General features: G+C 43.8%; 1 protein-coding gene across 1 annotated transcript in view; it reads right to left on the reverse strand.

The window, feature by feature from the left end:
* Nucleotides 1–7,496: 7,496 nt before the first annotated feature.
* Nucleotides 7,497–14,520, reverse strand: part of LOC311223607 (plakophilin-4-like) — a gene marked incomplete at both ends in the record, with an annotated part of 77,144 nt that continues 70,120 nt past the window's right edge. Inside the window, 3 exons of the mRNA XM_084308382.1 lie at nt 7,497–7,763; nt 10,122–10,192; nt 12,094–12,225. Coding sequence (XP_084164508.1) covers nt 7,497–7,763; nt 10,122–10,192; nt 12,094–12,225 — 470 coding nt within the window. The remainder of the gene's footprint in view (nt 7,764–10,121; nt 10,193–12,093; nt 12,226–14,520) is intronic.

Below are 14,520 nucleotides of genomic sequence, written 5' to 3' on the forward strand. Positions count from 1 at the left end.
CTTTACCAGGATCCCAATCCTCCTTCCAGTCTACCATACCCCAGCCACGATCCCACTCCTCCTTCCAGTCTACCATACCCCAGCCACGATCCCACTCCTCCTTCCAGTCTACCATACCCCAGCCACGATCCCACTCCTCCTTCCAGTCTACCATACCCCAGCCACGATCCCACTCCTCCTTCCAGTCTACCATACCCCAGCCACGATCCCACTCCTCCTTCCAGTCTACTAGACCGAAGTACAGGCTACAGGTTTCGACAAAACAATTATAGAAACGTGTGAAGTGCACAATATTTCCTCGTTTAAGCCACTGCAACGGCTTTGCCTGAAGAATTTACTACATGACCAGGACGTTCTAGCTTGTTTGCCGACAGGATTCGGGAAAGGTTTGGAGGCAGCTTCCAGGGGAAGTACATACACCGGAAATTCTACCCCATAGACACTTTTGGCAGTAGTTCTTTACCAGGCTTTATCTCACGGAGGAGATAAAACTGGAAACGAGGTTATATAATGATAATATCTTAAATTTATATAGCGCCTTTCAGGAGAACCAAGGCGCTTAACAGCTAAGGGAGGGGGACAGGGAACAACGTAACAACAAAATAATAATCAAAAGGAAAGAAAGAAAGAAAACCAAAGAAAAAAAGGGGAAATCAGGAGTCATTTACAAATTTGGTGAAAAGGTGGGTTTTGAGTTGGGATTTGAGGAGTGCAGGGATGTAGCACTACGGATGTTTGGAGGGAGGGAGTTCCAGAGGGTGGGTGCGGCCACAGAGAAGGCATTGGGACCAACAGTCCGCATGTTGGTGGTGGGGATTGATTGATTGAAAACTTTATTAACAGATTGCAGAATGGGTACAATACAGTACAGCTCAATACACACAATTGTTAAGGGGATGCAGACCAGAGAAAGACTTTCGTCTTGTTTACATCAGGGTCCCCCATTTTCAATTCATCAAGACATATATGACATACAGATAGACAGTACTGCTACATCTATACATTTATGACATACCAGATTTGCAAATACAGTACTGTTTGTGATACAAAAAGAGTCCAGAAAAGGGAGTATATACATTTGACGTAAAAACTGTACATTGGAGGAGGTTGGGTGGGGGGGTTGGGTAGGAGGGGTTGGGGGGGGGAAACACTACAACTGTACAAGCAAAACTGTACATTGGAATATTGACAACCATACTAGGTAATTTACTGTACATTGGAGGGGGTTGGGGGGGGAGAAACACTGTACAAACAAGCAAAACTGTACATTGGAATATTGACAAAACCATACTAGGTAAATTACTGTACATTGGAGGGGGTTGGGTTAGGACATTTACAGGGGCCAGTTTCGATGGAGAGGAGACCGGAGTCAGAGGACCACAGCCTCCGGGGTGGGATGTAGGGATGGAGGAGATCCGCTAGGTACCGGGGGGCAAGGGAGTGAAGGGCTTTGTAGGTGATGAGGAGGATCTTGAAATTGATTACTGGCAAATTATATGATTACTGGCAAAGCCTCTTGCTTAGCTTATTGGACTCTGCTCGCAAGCCCCTATAGGTGCTCACTGAGAGAACTTTTCTTCACGCTCATATATCACTGACTAGGCAGGCCGCGTCTATACTTTCCACAAGCAACTCCTTCCGCGTTCCCGTTTTGCGCTCTGATTGGCCACGCACGTTTCTGGTCATGTGACATGTGCGCCCAATCGCATGAAGAGCAGTGTCTTAGCCCATTTCCGCGTCGAACAGCCTGCAAACGACCTAACGCCTAGTTTATCACTGGTTAAGCTTAGGCGACTCTTTCGCAGTTGGTTAAGGTTAGAGTTTGGAATCAGGGCTGGCGTTCTATCGCCATGCTCTAAGACAAACTCTAACCTTAACCAACTTCGAAAGAGCGCCTAAGCTTAACCGTCCAAAGTACTTGCCGTCACATGATTGGGCGCACATGTCACATGACCAGAAACGTGCGTGGCCAATCAGAGCGCAAAACGGGAACGCGGAAGGACAAGTTGCTTGTGGAAAGTATAGAGGCGACCAGGCCTCACCCACCTCCCGCTTGCTAACTGGGGTAACGCTCCCAGACAGTTTCAAGGGAAAAACAGAGCCCTTAAAGCGAGCAACGTTATAGGAGGTGAAATTGCGAGTAGACACAGCAGAATAAAGGCAACGTCTTTCTGAGAGGAGGCGCACATGCATCATGTTTAGCCCTTTCACTACCACACTACAGAAGGTTAACCCTTTACTATCACACTACAGATTACCGTCTGTAGTGTGATAGTAAAGGGTTAACCTTCTGTAGCGTGGTAGTGAAAGGGTTAAACAAGCACAGCTGGGGTCTGTTGTCTGTTTCCAATCCAACTTTATTTGTATAGCACATTTAAAAACAACATGGTTGACCAAAGTGCTTCACAGACACAGTAAAAACCATAATATAGTAAAAAGAAAGAAAAGAAAACTCATAAGCACAATACAAAGTACACAGAACTACAAACAAAATTAAAGCAGCAGACACATTTTTTTTAAGCTAGGGAGAACAATGTGTTTTAAGATGGGCCAGCCTAATGTGTAGGGGGAAACTCATTCCACAGTTTGGGGGCTGAAACCGCAAATGCACGGCCCCCCCTGTTTTGTAGCCTGGATTTAGGGACAACAAGGAGGGACTGCTCAGCAGACCTCAGAGACCGTGATGGGGTGTAGGGGTGCAGGATCTCGGTGAGGTAGGGTGGGGCCAGTTTTGGGCACAAAAATTTAGGAATAAAAGCTTTTTCATTGAATGGGACAGAACACAGTGGAACAGACTTTCTCTTTATTGACAAGTTTATTTACAGACAAAAAAGGAACATTACACAGATTCACGCGGTAGCAGTCGATAAGACGGTTGCACTCTTTCCCTTGGATGGGGGGGGGGGGGGTGGTTTCTCTTCCTCCATGGATTTGCAAGCCACCGCTACCTCATCTATGGAAGAGCCAAATATACCTTCCTCAGAGAGGGGGGGGCTTTGAGGACAGGAACCTCCCTCATCTCCTCCAGGGATGACTGTTCTAGCCACAGATGCCTATGGCTATAGCCTAGTAATTTACAGTAAATAAAACAATTATTGAATCATTAAATAACAGAAACCAAATTTAACTGTATGCAAATAATTTACAGGTTCAACTGTATGAAGTCAATTGTGAATAAGAATAAGAAGGGTGCTCAACCCTAGTACATAATGAGACATTTTTATTGAAAAGTTAACCATTCCTTAAAGCGGTGTGCGCGCAGATTAAGACATGTTTAATACATTCATTCACTGTATATCTACTTTTTCATACATGTGGAGTCGCCAGCCGCTTCTTTTCACAGCACAGCACACACATCCACACGTACACACTCAATTTAAATAAACAACTCACCGTAGCACCCACTTTAGACACTTTAAGAGGTTAATGTAATTTTAAACATAACACAGAGACACATGACGCAGGTCTCATCATGATATTATCTTTATTCCATATATATCTCCCTTCTGTAACATTGCACATTATCATTATCAGTGTTTGGATAGAACAGACAAACAGGGGTATTTTGGTCGGCGCACAGGTCAAATAAATTAATGAATTAAAAAAAGATTGAATAAATAATAGAAAATTGTTCTTCACACAATCACAGAAAGTTAAACTTTTTTTTAATACAACAATGTAACAAGACAAGTTGAACCATTTTTTTTATCTGTACAAATACTTTAGTTTTTTAACTTTTCACATATTTCACCCACTTTTATGATATACTGAACTTTTTGGCCAACAGAAAAACGAGAAGTTACAGGTGTAACCTAGGTTCTCTGAGACTTGGGGCCCCAAGAACGAAGAAGCTCGTTAAGAGAGCGAAGATGCTCGTTAAGAAGATGCTCGTTAAGAGAGCAAAGATGCTCGTTAAGGCTGTGATAACCTTGGACGCCTTTTTCTTGCGCTCAAACAGGAGGCGTGACGGTGTACATAGAGAATGGAAAGTACACAGGGTGCAATGAGCGATGCCACTGATTGTTACCTCAGCTAAGTTACATACATTACTGCTCACAGCCCTCCAGGCGTTGCTGTTCATATCTCGATCGTGGTAAAAACCTACTTGTACAAACAGGGTTTGTTGTAAACTACCAAAATGAGCTTCTCCATTATCGATTGGTTTGTTTTGCTGTCGATTTCTCTTCAGATACCTCAGATTTCTAATCCCTCCCCTCGGTTAATTTGATTGGTCCGTTGACAAGAAGGTGACATTGACGTCGGTGCGCTCTGTGGCTGAGAGTGCCCCCGAAAAAGTGTTGCTTCAAAAATGCAAGGCGCGTAGTTTGGAGGAGCTGCGCGCCTGTCGCAACAAAACCATTGAAAACGATGGAAAAAAGCCGCAGCCACATTCAAAAAGGCTTCCAATGTGATCACAGCCTAAGAGAGCATTTCCCCCGACAAGATCTCTAGTTTTTATACCTTACACCCCCCCCCCCCTCTCTCCCCCATTGAAGACGATGCTGGCGGACGATATCTATGTTACAAAGCCAACACGTGACAGGACTCTTTACCGCTGGAGAAGAAGACTTCAGTCGACGATCACAAAACAACTCCGGTAAACAACAATGTCGGTCATCATTCAGAACGGTTTGGAACACACTCTCAATCTCTCTCCCGACACGTGCACACAACACACACACACACGCACGCACAGGGTGGGAGCTTAACCACCAACCAAACCAATGCTGATGAACTTTTGGATGTGGTTGGTTAAGTTAGTCTAAATGTAAATGTAATTCAATCGGCTACTATGGCTACGTTCACACTGCAAGCTTTCTTGCTCAATTCTGATTTATTGCTCAGATCAGATTTATTTTTTTGGCTGTTCATTCTTAAAAAAAATTGGCCAATATCAGATTCCAGTGTGAACTGGTCACGCTCCTGAACTGACCCGCGCATACGCAAATAAACACTAACAAAGATGGACGTAAACATGGATGACACTGAAGTCACAGTATTTAAGTTGAATGCAGTGGAGGCAGTGTGGGGAAAGTTCACTTTCTACATGAACTAGTTCAGTTCACAGTTCACCAATTATTTTTATTAACTAGTTCAGTTCATAATAATTGTTTTTTAACTAAAGTTCATGGTTTAAAAAATGAACTAGTTTATAGTTTATAGTTATTTTTTCAATACGTTGTTGTGAGCTATTATTTGTAAACATTGTTGCCACAACCCATATAGAACCACAGACAGCAATCAGAATACTGGCATTTCCATCACACAGATTATTTATCAGTGTTTCCCCTACCATTGCCTTGAAGGGGCGCGTAATGAGTCTCTCTATCCGCACGCAATACGCACACACTGAAACATTTCACGCTGGGATGCGCCCATCCCAAATCTGGCACACTTTTGAACGACGTTATACTGTGATAGAGCGCAGAGAATGAACACGCTCACAATTACGTTCATCTAGTGGAAATACAGTACGTTCAGTTCACGTTTGCCCAAAATATGAATGAGTTCATGAACGATCGTTCATTGAACGCGGTCAGGAACATCACTGAGTGGAGGCCAGTTAAATAAAACAAACCAGACCTGTATCTGCTTTAGGACCACATATTTATATGAAAGTGGCCCAAATCAGAATTGAAAAGGTCAGATTCCATGTGATTTGTGCTGTTCACATTGCTACATTATGCAATTAACAGATCTGAGTCACATATGAGCAAAAATAAATGTTATTTGGGCCAATTTTGCCTGCAGTGTGAACATAGCCAAACCATAGTTTTTTGGTTTGGGTTTGGTTTATGTGATTTTCACGTGTTGTTTCCATTTTCTTCGACTGTGTAATTTTCATTAGGCCTGTCCCTGACTAAGGATTTGTATACTTGACTTTGATTGACCAAAATTTGCCCATAATCGACTGGTAGTCGACTACCCCCCTGAATGCATAAAAAATGTATATATATGTAACGGATGGTATTGTGAAGCGCAGTCAAGAAGGGCTGGGGTGAGTAGCGGTGCTATGGGTTAAACTCACTCTCACATCCTCAAAAGACGCATAGACACGGTACAAAGAAGTGAATTCACCTCTTGGTATAGTGATCTGTGTTGTTGCACGTGGCGTGGCAGACCCGTGTTCGAATCTCCCTCGGGGGATTGAAGTTTGAGATGACGTTGTCACAACCGTTACATATATATAATTATTATTATTATTATAATAATTTGGACTGTGGGGGGTGCTTAATGTCTGAAGGAGTCGACTGAAGGCTTCTTGTCCTGCGAAAGCATGCAATTGGTCCACTGATGGATACATCTTGATATTTTTCTAGTGTGAACACTCTTTCAGTGCCTCTGTGCCCGTTTTCTTAGGCAGTTAGCCTCGCTGGTATGCGGGCCATTAGCGTTAGCCACACTTCTAGACCTCTTTGCTTTTGGAAAGAATAATACAAAAATATTATATCCTTTCATTGATTTATTTTTGCATTCGACTAAGAGGTTGGCAATCGACTACGGCTCCTTTCGATCGATTAGTCGACTATTCGACTAGTCGAGGTCAGCCCTAATTTTCATATATGTGTTGTGTACATGTTTCACAACACATGTGATGAGGAATGTGATGACATGATCGTAGAATACAAATGTGATGCCATGTGAAACTGGATGGGGGGGGGGGGGGGTACAAAACATAAAAAAATAAACACTTGAAAAGTGTCTTATAGCATGCAGGGAAAAAACTTCAGATTCATGTGACTTTTCTGTAAGGCTACCCTCGACAAAAAAGTCCAAAATCAGGGTATTTACATCATTTCTTGCTCACTATGATGACCGTAGCGACCAAGAATATGATGGAAATACCAGGATATCACCACGGTTTGAATTGAATTATAAAACGGGTAGCTCAAATCGAGCAATCCGATTGGTTCATACTAGCCATGGTATAATGAGCGTATATCATTCTACAGCTATAATTCTGATTCCTTTTCACAAGTCAGTATCACTCCGCGTCTGAGGGTTAGGATTGTTAAACGAGACGGTCTGGTCTACAGAGGAGACTGGGGCTGACGCACGCCCAGTTAAGAGGAGGAATCCTGTTCCCCAATCGATGCCAAATATATATATATATATATATGTATATATATATCATGGTGTTATTTAAGCACAGAGGAGGTACATGACTTTTACCATAGCAGTATCATGGTCAAGTATTTGTACAATGACCGGTACTGTGGTACATTTTTTTTATTACTATCAACTACCATGATACTTTTTTTTGTAAGGGTACAACTACAAACCCCATCTGACTGGTGAAATGGTGCAAGTGGCTGGTGAACAAGCGAGTCAAACAAAAACATGTCTTATGTCTTCCCCTGTGCACAATCACTCCCCCGCACACGCACACACACACACGCACACACACACACGCACACACGCACGCACACACACACACACAGACTGAAGCGGTACGGATGTTGTCATCACCCCGCTGTGGGACATCATCATCTCCGCTACACCCAGGAGTCCGGGGAGCCGGTGTACTTGCTCGCCCTGTGCGAGGGTCTCCGCGCCGTGGAGTAGAAATCCACATAGTTCGTGTTGGCTTTGAGCCGCAGCGACTGGCCGCCGTCGTAGCACTCCGGAGAGGACAGGCTCAGGTGGACGGGCTCGTCCTCGTACGACTCCTCCCCGTAGCCCTGCGGCGAGGACGACGACAGGTACATCCGGTAGTCGTTGAAGTTCTTCCGGTCGGGCTCGTCGTAGAACGGCTCCGTATGCTGCGTGGAGAGACGAAGACGTGGCGATGCGTTATGAAATGGATGATTACACAAACTACTTTCCTCATGTATTCTATTTTCAATCATCACTTCATACTGTACTTTATGACAATTTTAGAGTAATACTGGTATGACGCTACTTATGACGTGACGCTAACAAATCAATGGTCCTCATTCTCGGACGGACGTATATACGTGAAAGTTACCAAGGAATTCTTTACGAATTTATTCTGCATTCTCGAGCGGCTTCGTATTGTACATTTGTTGTAGGATTTACAACCTCGAAAAGGCAGTTGTAAATCGGACAGGCCGGCGTGCGCCCGTGTTTTTAACGTCTTTCTTTGTGAGAAATCCTTGAGGATTGTCGTCACTTCGATCCTAGAGACATCCACGGAATTAAATAATTATAATGATAATAAATACGACTATGTCTCGATGTATTGGTGTGCACCCGAGTTTATAACAGCCGTCTTTGGGATAAGTCCTTGGGGATTGTAGTCACTTCGATCCTAGAGACATTCACAGAATTAAATAATTATAATGATAATGATAAATACGACAATATTTGTATAATTTTTTTTTAAACTTTTATTTATAGCATTTTCAGCTTTTTCTGGCCACGCAGGACCGATAGAGGGAGAGAGGGAGAACGGAAGGAGAGGTAGGGAAGACATGCGGCAAATGGTCGCCGGGACTGGGAAACGAACCCGGGACGACCGCTTCGCGACTCAGCGCGCTATGTGGTGTGCTACTGGAGTGCCCCAATATTTGTATCATTAACAATTATGTTTTACGTTGGTGCGCCTGCGCAGTAGAATCAAGAAGCGACGGGGGCGGGGCCCCTCCAAAAGCCCAAACCCCCGACGCTGAAAGATCGAGCTGCGCAGGTGAAAAGATGCGACGGCTGTTACCTCGAGTATCGGAGGGGACTCGTGCTATGTACTGTATGACTTAGTCCACATTGCAGCCGGCTTGTGGGAGGCAAGAAACAACGTTCAATATTTTGCAAACTAAATTGTTTTAGTAATGCTGTAATGCTGATGAGTTTTGGGATATGTGTGAGATTATGTGCAAAATAACGTTTTTGTTGTTGTGAGTGTAACTCGTGTGGTATTCAGCTGTACAATACACTCTGTAAACATACGCCTACAGTCAAATAAAGGTCACAGGGGGGATATGCAGTATATATTCATATCCACAATTAATCTAATCTAATCATGGTGTGCAGACAACCCCTGGCACAAACAGAAATACATCTATGTAGAAATGGACACAGTGTCACAGGCTACATTCAGACTGCAGACCAAATTGGCCCAAATCTGATTTCTTTGCTCATGTGTGACTCAGATCAGATTTACAGTAAACAGTGTGGACGGCACAAATCACATGGAATCTGATCTTTTCTAAATCTGATTTGGGCCACTTTCACAATGTGTGTAGGTACTGTATGACTTTCTGCAAAGTGACCTCAGTCTGAACAGTTATGCGAAATTTCATGTGACTTTTAAGTCACTCTTAGTCTTGATAGACATTTGTAAAAACAAAAAAAAAGAAATTAAATTACGTTCATCTTCCTTTTATTGTTCATGTGCGCATACGGGTCAGTTCAGGGGCGTGACCCGTTCACACTGGAATCTGATATTGGCCTCATATTTAAATGAACAGCCAACCCAAACAAATCTGAGAGTGAGCCGCCACTAGGGACAGAGTGAGCTGCCACTGGGGACAGATTGAGCTGCCACTAGGGGCAGAGTGAGCTGCCACTAGGGGCAGAGTGAGCTGCCACTAGGGGCAGAGTGAGCTGCCAATAGGGGCAGAGTGAGCTGCCACTAGGGGCAGAGTGAGGGACAGAGTGAGCTGCCAATAGGGACAGAGTGAGCCGCCACTAGGGACAGAGTGAGCTGCCACTAGGGACAGAGTGAGCTGCCACTAGGGACAGAGTGAGCCGCCACTAGGGACAGAGTGAGCTGCCACTAGGGACAGAGTGAGCTGCCACTAGGGACAGAGTGAGCCACCACTAGGGACAGAGTGAGCTGCCACTAGGGACAGAGTGAGCTGCCACTAGGGACAGAGTGAGGGACAGAGTGAGCTGCCACTAGGGACAGAGTGAGCTGCCACTAGGGACAGAGTGAGCCACCACTAGGGACAGAGTGAGCCACCACTAGGGACAGAGTGAACCGCCACTAGGGACAGAGTGAGCTGCCACTAGGGACAGAGTGAGGGACAGAGTGAGCTGCCACTAGGGACAGAGTGAGCTGCCACTAGGGACAGAGTGACTAAGTGTGAGTAACTGAAATGAATGAGCTAGTGACATTGCCGGTCATAGAGGTAAAAGAAAAAGAAGCTGTGCTATGTTACCTGGGACCTTCTGAGATCCTCTCTTGACTGGGAGGTGTACGTCCCGATGAAATATGGTTTCTTCTCAGACCCTAAAGCACGGAGATAAAAGCACATTGTTTAGTCAGGACAGGCTTGGCGGAGGGATTTACCAGATGTAGAACACAGGTTTATTTAGCTCAAACAGAATATCAAGTACAAATATATCGAGAGTTATCGCTGATATGGCCTAGTATCCCTCTAAAGAGCTCTAGAATCCAGTCAAACCTAGGTCTTTATAGTAGAGAGAAAGGGATAGTGGATGGATCGGGCTAGGTATTGGGTTGGAGGGGGGAGTTAGAAGGGTGGGGGTGGTATCAGGTGAGAGACAACCGGTTAGCCTTGTCCAACTAACACCTCTCCTGAAGGCTAACCGGTCATGTCCGTTTCCATTCATTGTGCTAAGCTAGGCTAACATGCAGCCAGATAGCTTTCTACTGAACGCACAGAGAGGAAACTGGTATCCATCTTCTGGTCTCTCTCTGGAGAAGACGGTAAGCTAATTTCCAAAAATGTTGGCGTGTTCTTTTAAGGTTAGGGTTAGTGTTAAGGTTAGTTACATAATGAATGTGCATCTATGTAATCTCCCCATATGTCACATTAACATAAATGATTGTGTGTGTGTGTGTATCATCTCCTGCAGACAGTATTTCCCTTTGTAGATTTGATTTAAAACCTAAATGAAAATGAAATGTACAGCTGCCAAAGTATTGTTAAACTGCTTAGTTGTCACATGCAGTTCAGTTCCTTGTATCAAAAGCTCAGACAATACATTTTTGGACTGGATAAACAAACAAACAAACAAACAACAGCCAAATGAATCAAAGAAAACTAGTGCTGAGCCGATGCAAGTATGTGGGTTAAATCACTCTAAATATTCTAATAAAAAAGGATAATCTGACTCCTATTCATTTAGCATTAGTGGCAGCTTTCCCTCATGTTTATGTGGCAATGAATTTACCGGAGAGAACCAAACCACTCTAGTTTCGATCCAAAGAACCTTATCAATAGCACACAGGTGATCAATGCCTTGTCTCCACTAGCCAGGGATTAGCCGTGCTGTGGCCCTTTCTGGTGCACAGTGAGCATCTCCATTGTCTTTAGAACCTGGCCAGACCTGGCTGGAACCTGGCTGAGACAGCCACCTTCCACAACCTGACCAGACCCTGGCTGAGACAGACACCTCTCACAACCTGACGAAACCCTGGCTGAGACCGCCACCTTCCAAACTAATCTAGTTGGCCTAATCAATTTTTTTGCATTTTTACAGCTTTTTAGGTCTGCTACGCAGTATGCGGTGCGCCACTCGGGCACCCCGGCCTAATCTAATCTAGTTTCCCCAACACTGTACGTACCAACCTTCTCCAAGTGTAAAAGGCGGCCCATTAAAATAACCCTTTGTGACTCTCACCTGTATACTGCAGCTTGTGTAAACTGCACCTCTCACCTGTGTACTGCAGCGTGTGTAAACTGCACCTCTCACCTGTATACTGCAGCTTGTGTAAACTGCACCTCTCACCTGTAAACTGCATGTAAACTGCACCTCTCACCTGTATACTGCAGCGTGTGTAAACTGCACCTCTCACCTGTAAACTGCATGTAAACTGCACCTCTGACCTGTAAACTGCACCTCACCTGTATACTGCATGTAAACTGCACCTCTCACCTGTTTACTGCAGCTTGTGTAAACTGCACCTCTCACCTGTTTACTGCAGCTTGTGTAAACTGCACCTCTCACCTGTGTACTGCAGCTTGTGTAAACTGCACCTCTTACCTGTTTACTGCAGCTTGTGTAAACTGCACCTCTCACCTGTGTACTGCAGCTTGTGTAAACTGCACCTCTCACCTGTGTACTGCAGCTTGTGTAAACTGCACCTCTCACCTGTGTACTGCAGCTTGTGTAAACTGCACCTCTCACCTGTGTACTGCAGCTTGTGTAAACTGCACCTCTCACCTGTGTACTGCAGCTTGTGTAAACTGTTGTCGTCGTAATACGAGTCCAGTTGCATAGATGACTGCGCCCTCTGGTGGTGGGAGCTGTGTCTTCTGATCCCCAGCATGGCTGGCGAGGAGGTGGCACTGCCACCTGAGGAGCCCGGCCGACCAGGGAGGAATGTCAGGGGGAACTCGACAACAACATACTTTTGACTTTTTAACTGATAACACATTGCATGTGGTGAAACACATGTATCAGTTGTGGTCATTCATCTCAACATTTCTGTGGTATTTAAAGCATTAAGTCTAGCATCTATGTTCAACTGGTTTAAATAAGCACCCGTTGTACAGTACAGTCAAAAAAAGAAAAAACAGGTCTGAGACCTTTTTCTGCCGTAATCTCAACATAACCTGCTCGAGTGTCGCCATGTTTTATGTTTATGTTGCAAATCTGGATAGTAGATCGGCCAGGGAGGATTCGGCCCTGATCTGCCCCCTAGTGGAGAGACTTTTCACCCTCCAGGTACAATACAAAATAAGCAGGCAAGTATGTGAACAATGCCGTTCACAATGCAGTCTACGCGTGGTTAAAAGCAAGTATACCGAGACCATAACACGCTCCACACTCCCTAGACTGCCAGTTTGGTCAGGCAGAAGTTGAGTAGCAAAGACAGTCAGCTAGCTAGCGTACGTGACAGAAAGAGCTCAACTTTACAATGCATTTCATGATTTTATAAATAAACAGACATTTGTTGAGTTTTTTTGTCTTCATCATTACTGCCAGTGCTATTAAAGTGTGTTTTTCCAGTCGTGCTAAAGTACTGAATTGCATCCTGAATTGGCTTCCCCCCTAGGAGCTGTGGTAAATGGACCCCTTTTAGAGGGAAAGAGTGAAAACCTCCACTTCTAGCAAACAGGTTGTTACGTTAGTAAGCTAACCAAACAGGTTGTTACGTTAGTAAGCTAACCATGTTGTCATGGTTATAAATCGGTAGGGGTAGTTAATGCTTGTGTTTTTGAGAGTGGGCAGCTGTTTTACTGTAGGTGTGACATCAGGGAGCTGGTGAGCTAGCTAGCTTTAGCTAAAGTAAGACATTGCAGGGGTTGGTATCAGGGCATTTGTAGGTTTCACTTTTTTTTTTTTTGACCAAGTTTTTATTTCATTTAATTTTTTTTTAAACAAGTTCAGAGGAAAGAGACATTCACATCAGCATTTCATATTAATTCCCACAGTGGCATAAAAAAGTATTTTCAGTATATAGATTGTCCGTCAGTATAGTCATATACTGTGTAGCCTGCCTGCTTGCAGTTGTGACAGTCTTTTCCTCCGTTCTGGCCGTCCTGTGGCTGCCCAGGTTTCAACTAGTTAAGACTTTTTAAGACCACTTAGAGCAAAATGTAATGCCAATTTCACCACCATACTAGCAAAAACACATAGTGATACTAAACTGGCGGCTGCACTTGCGCACCAATTAAAATTCTTGGACGTTCCATACAAGCTCTCGCCAGACACACCAAGCTCCCGGTAGCCCCGCAAGAAACGACTTGAATACAAAAACATTTCATATATTTAATATTATTTAATCTAAACATCCGGGCTGCCCACCCCCAACATGTAATACATGTGCAAATAAAATTTAAGACCTTTAATACCATAAATTGAGAATTATGAATTGAATACTTTTTAAGATGTTTTAATACCCCACAGATATCCTGTAATTATATTTAATTGTGAAGTATAAAGTCAGTAGTTTGGAAATAATAGCAAGGCGGGGCTATGGCTCTGTATCTCCGTCTCTCCTCTATCTCCCACTACTGCGTCCAACATTATAAACAGAACACGTACAGCTAGAAAACGGGTGTGTCACTATATGCTTAAACTCTGACCATGGGCTTTGAGGGGAGCCGGAGTTGAGTTGAGTTAAGTTAAACTGAGTTAAGTTTAGTTCAGTTAAGCTGGGTTGAGTTAAGTTAAATTGAGTTGAGTTAAATTAAGCTGAGTTAAATTTTGTTGAGTTAAGTTAAGCTGAGTTAAGTTAACTTGAGTTAAGTTAAGCTGAGTTAAGTTAAATTGAGTTGAGTTGATTCAAGTTAATTTGAGTTGAGTCAAGTTAAGTTAAATTAAGCTGAGTTGAGTTGAGTTAAGTTAAGCTGAGTTGAGTTGAGTTGAGTTGATTCAAGTGAATTTTAGTTGAGTCGAGTTGAGTTGACTTGCTGGCAAACACTGACAACAGATGTCAGGCTGATGTCGGTATCAGGAGAATTTCCCCCGACACTAAGATCTGATTCTAACATCCAACACATCAGAAAGCAAAACAAAGCCACTTGCTTTTCTGCATTCATGACGCATAGAAGTTTTATAATAAAACACAAGCTATCTGTGCTCTAATGACAAGGATAAGTGCTCAATGAAGAAACCCAATCCCCTTGCCAAACACCTATGCTA

Source organism: Notolepis coatsorum (assembly GCF_963971535.1).
Source record: "Notolepis coatsorum genome assembly, chromosome: 1".
NCBI classification, from domain to species: Eukaryota; Metazoa; Chordata; class Actinopteri; order Aulopiformes; family Paralepididae; genus Notolepis; species Notolepis coatsorum.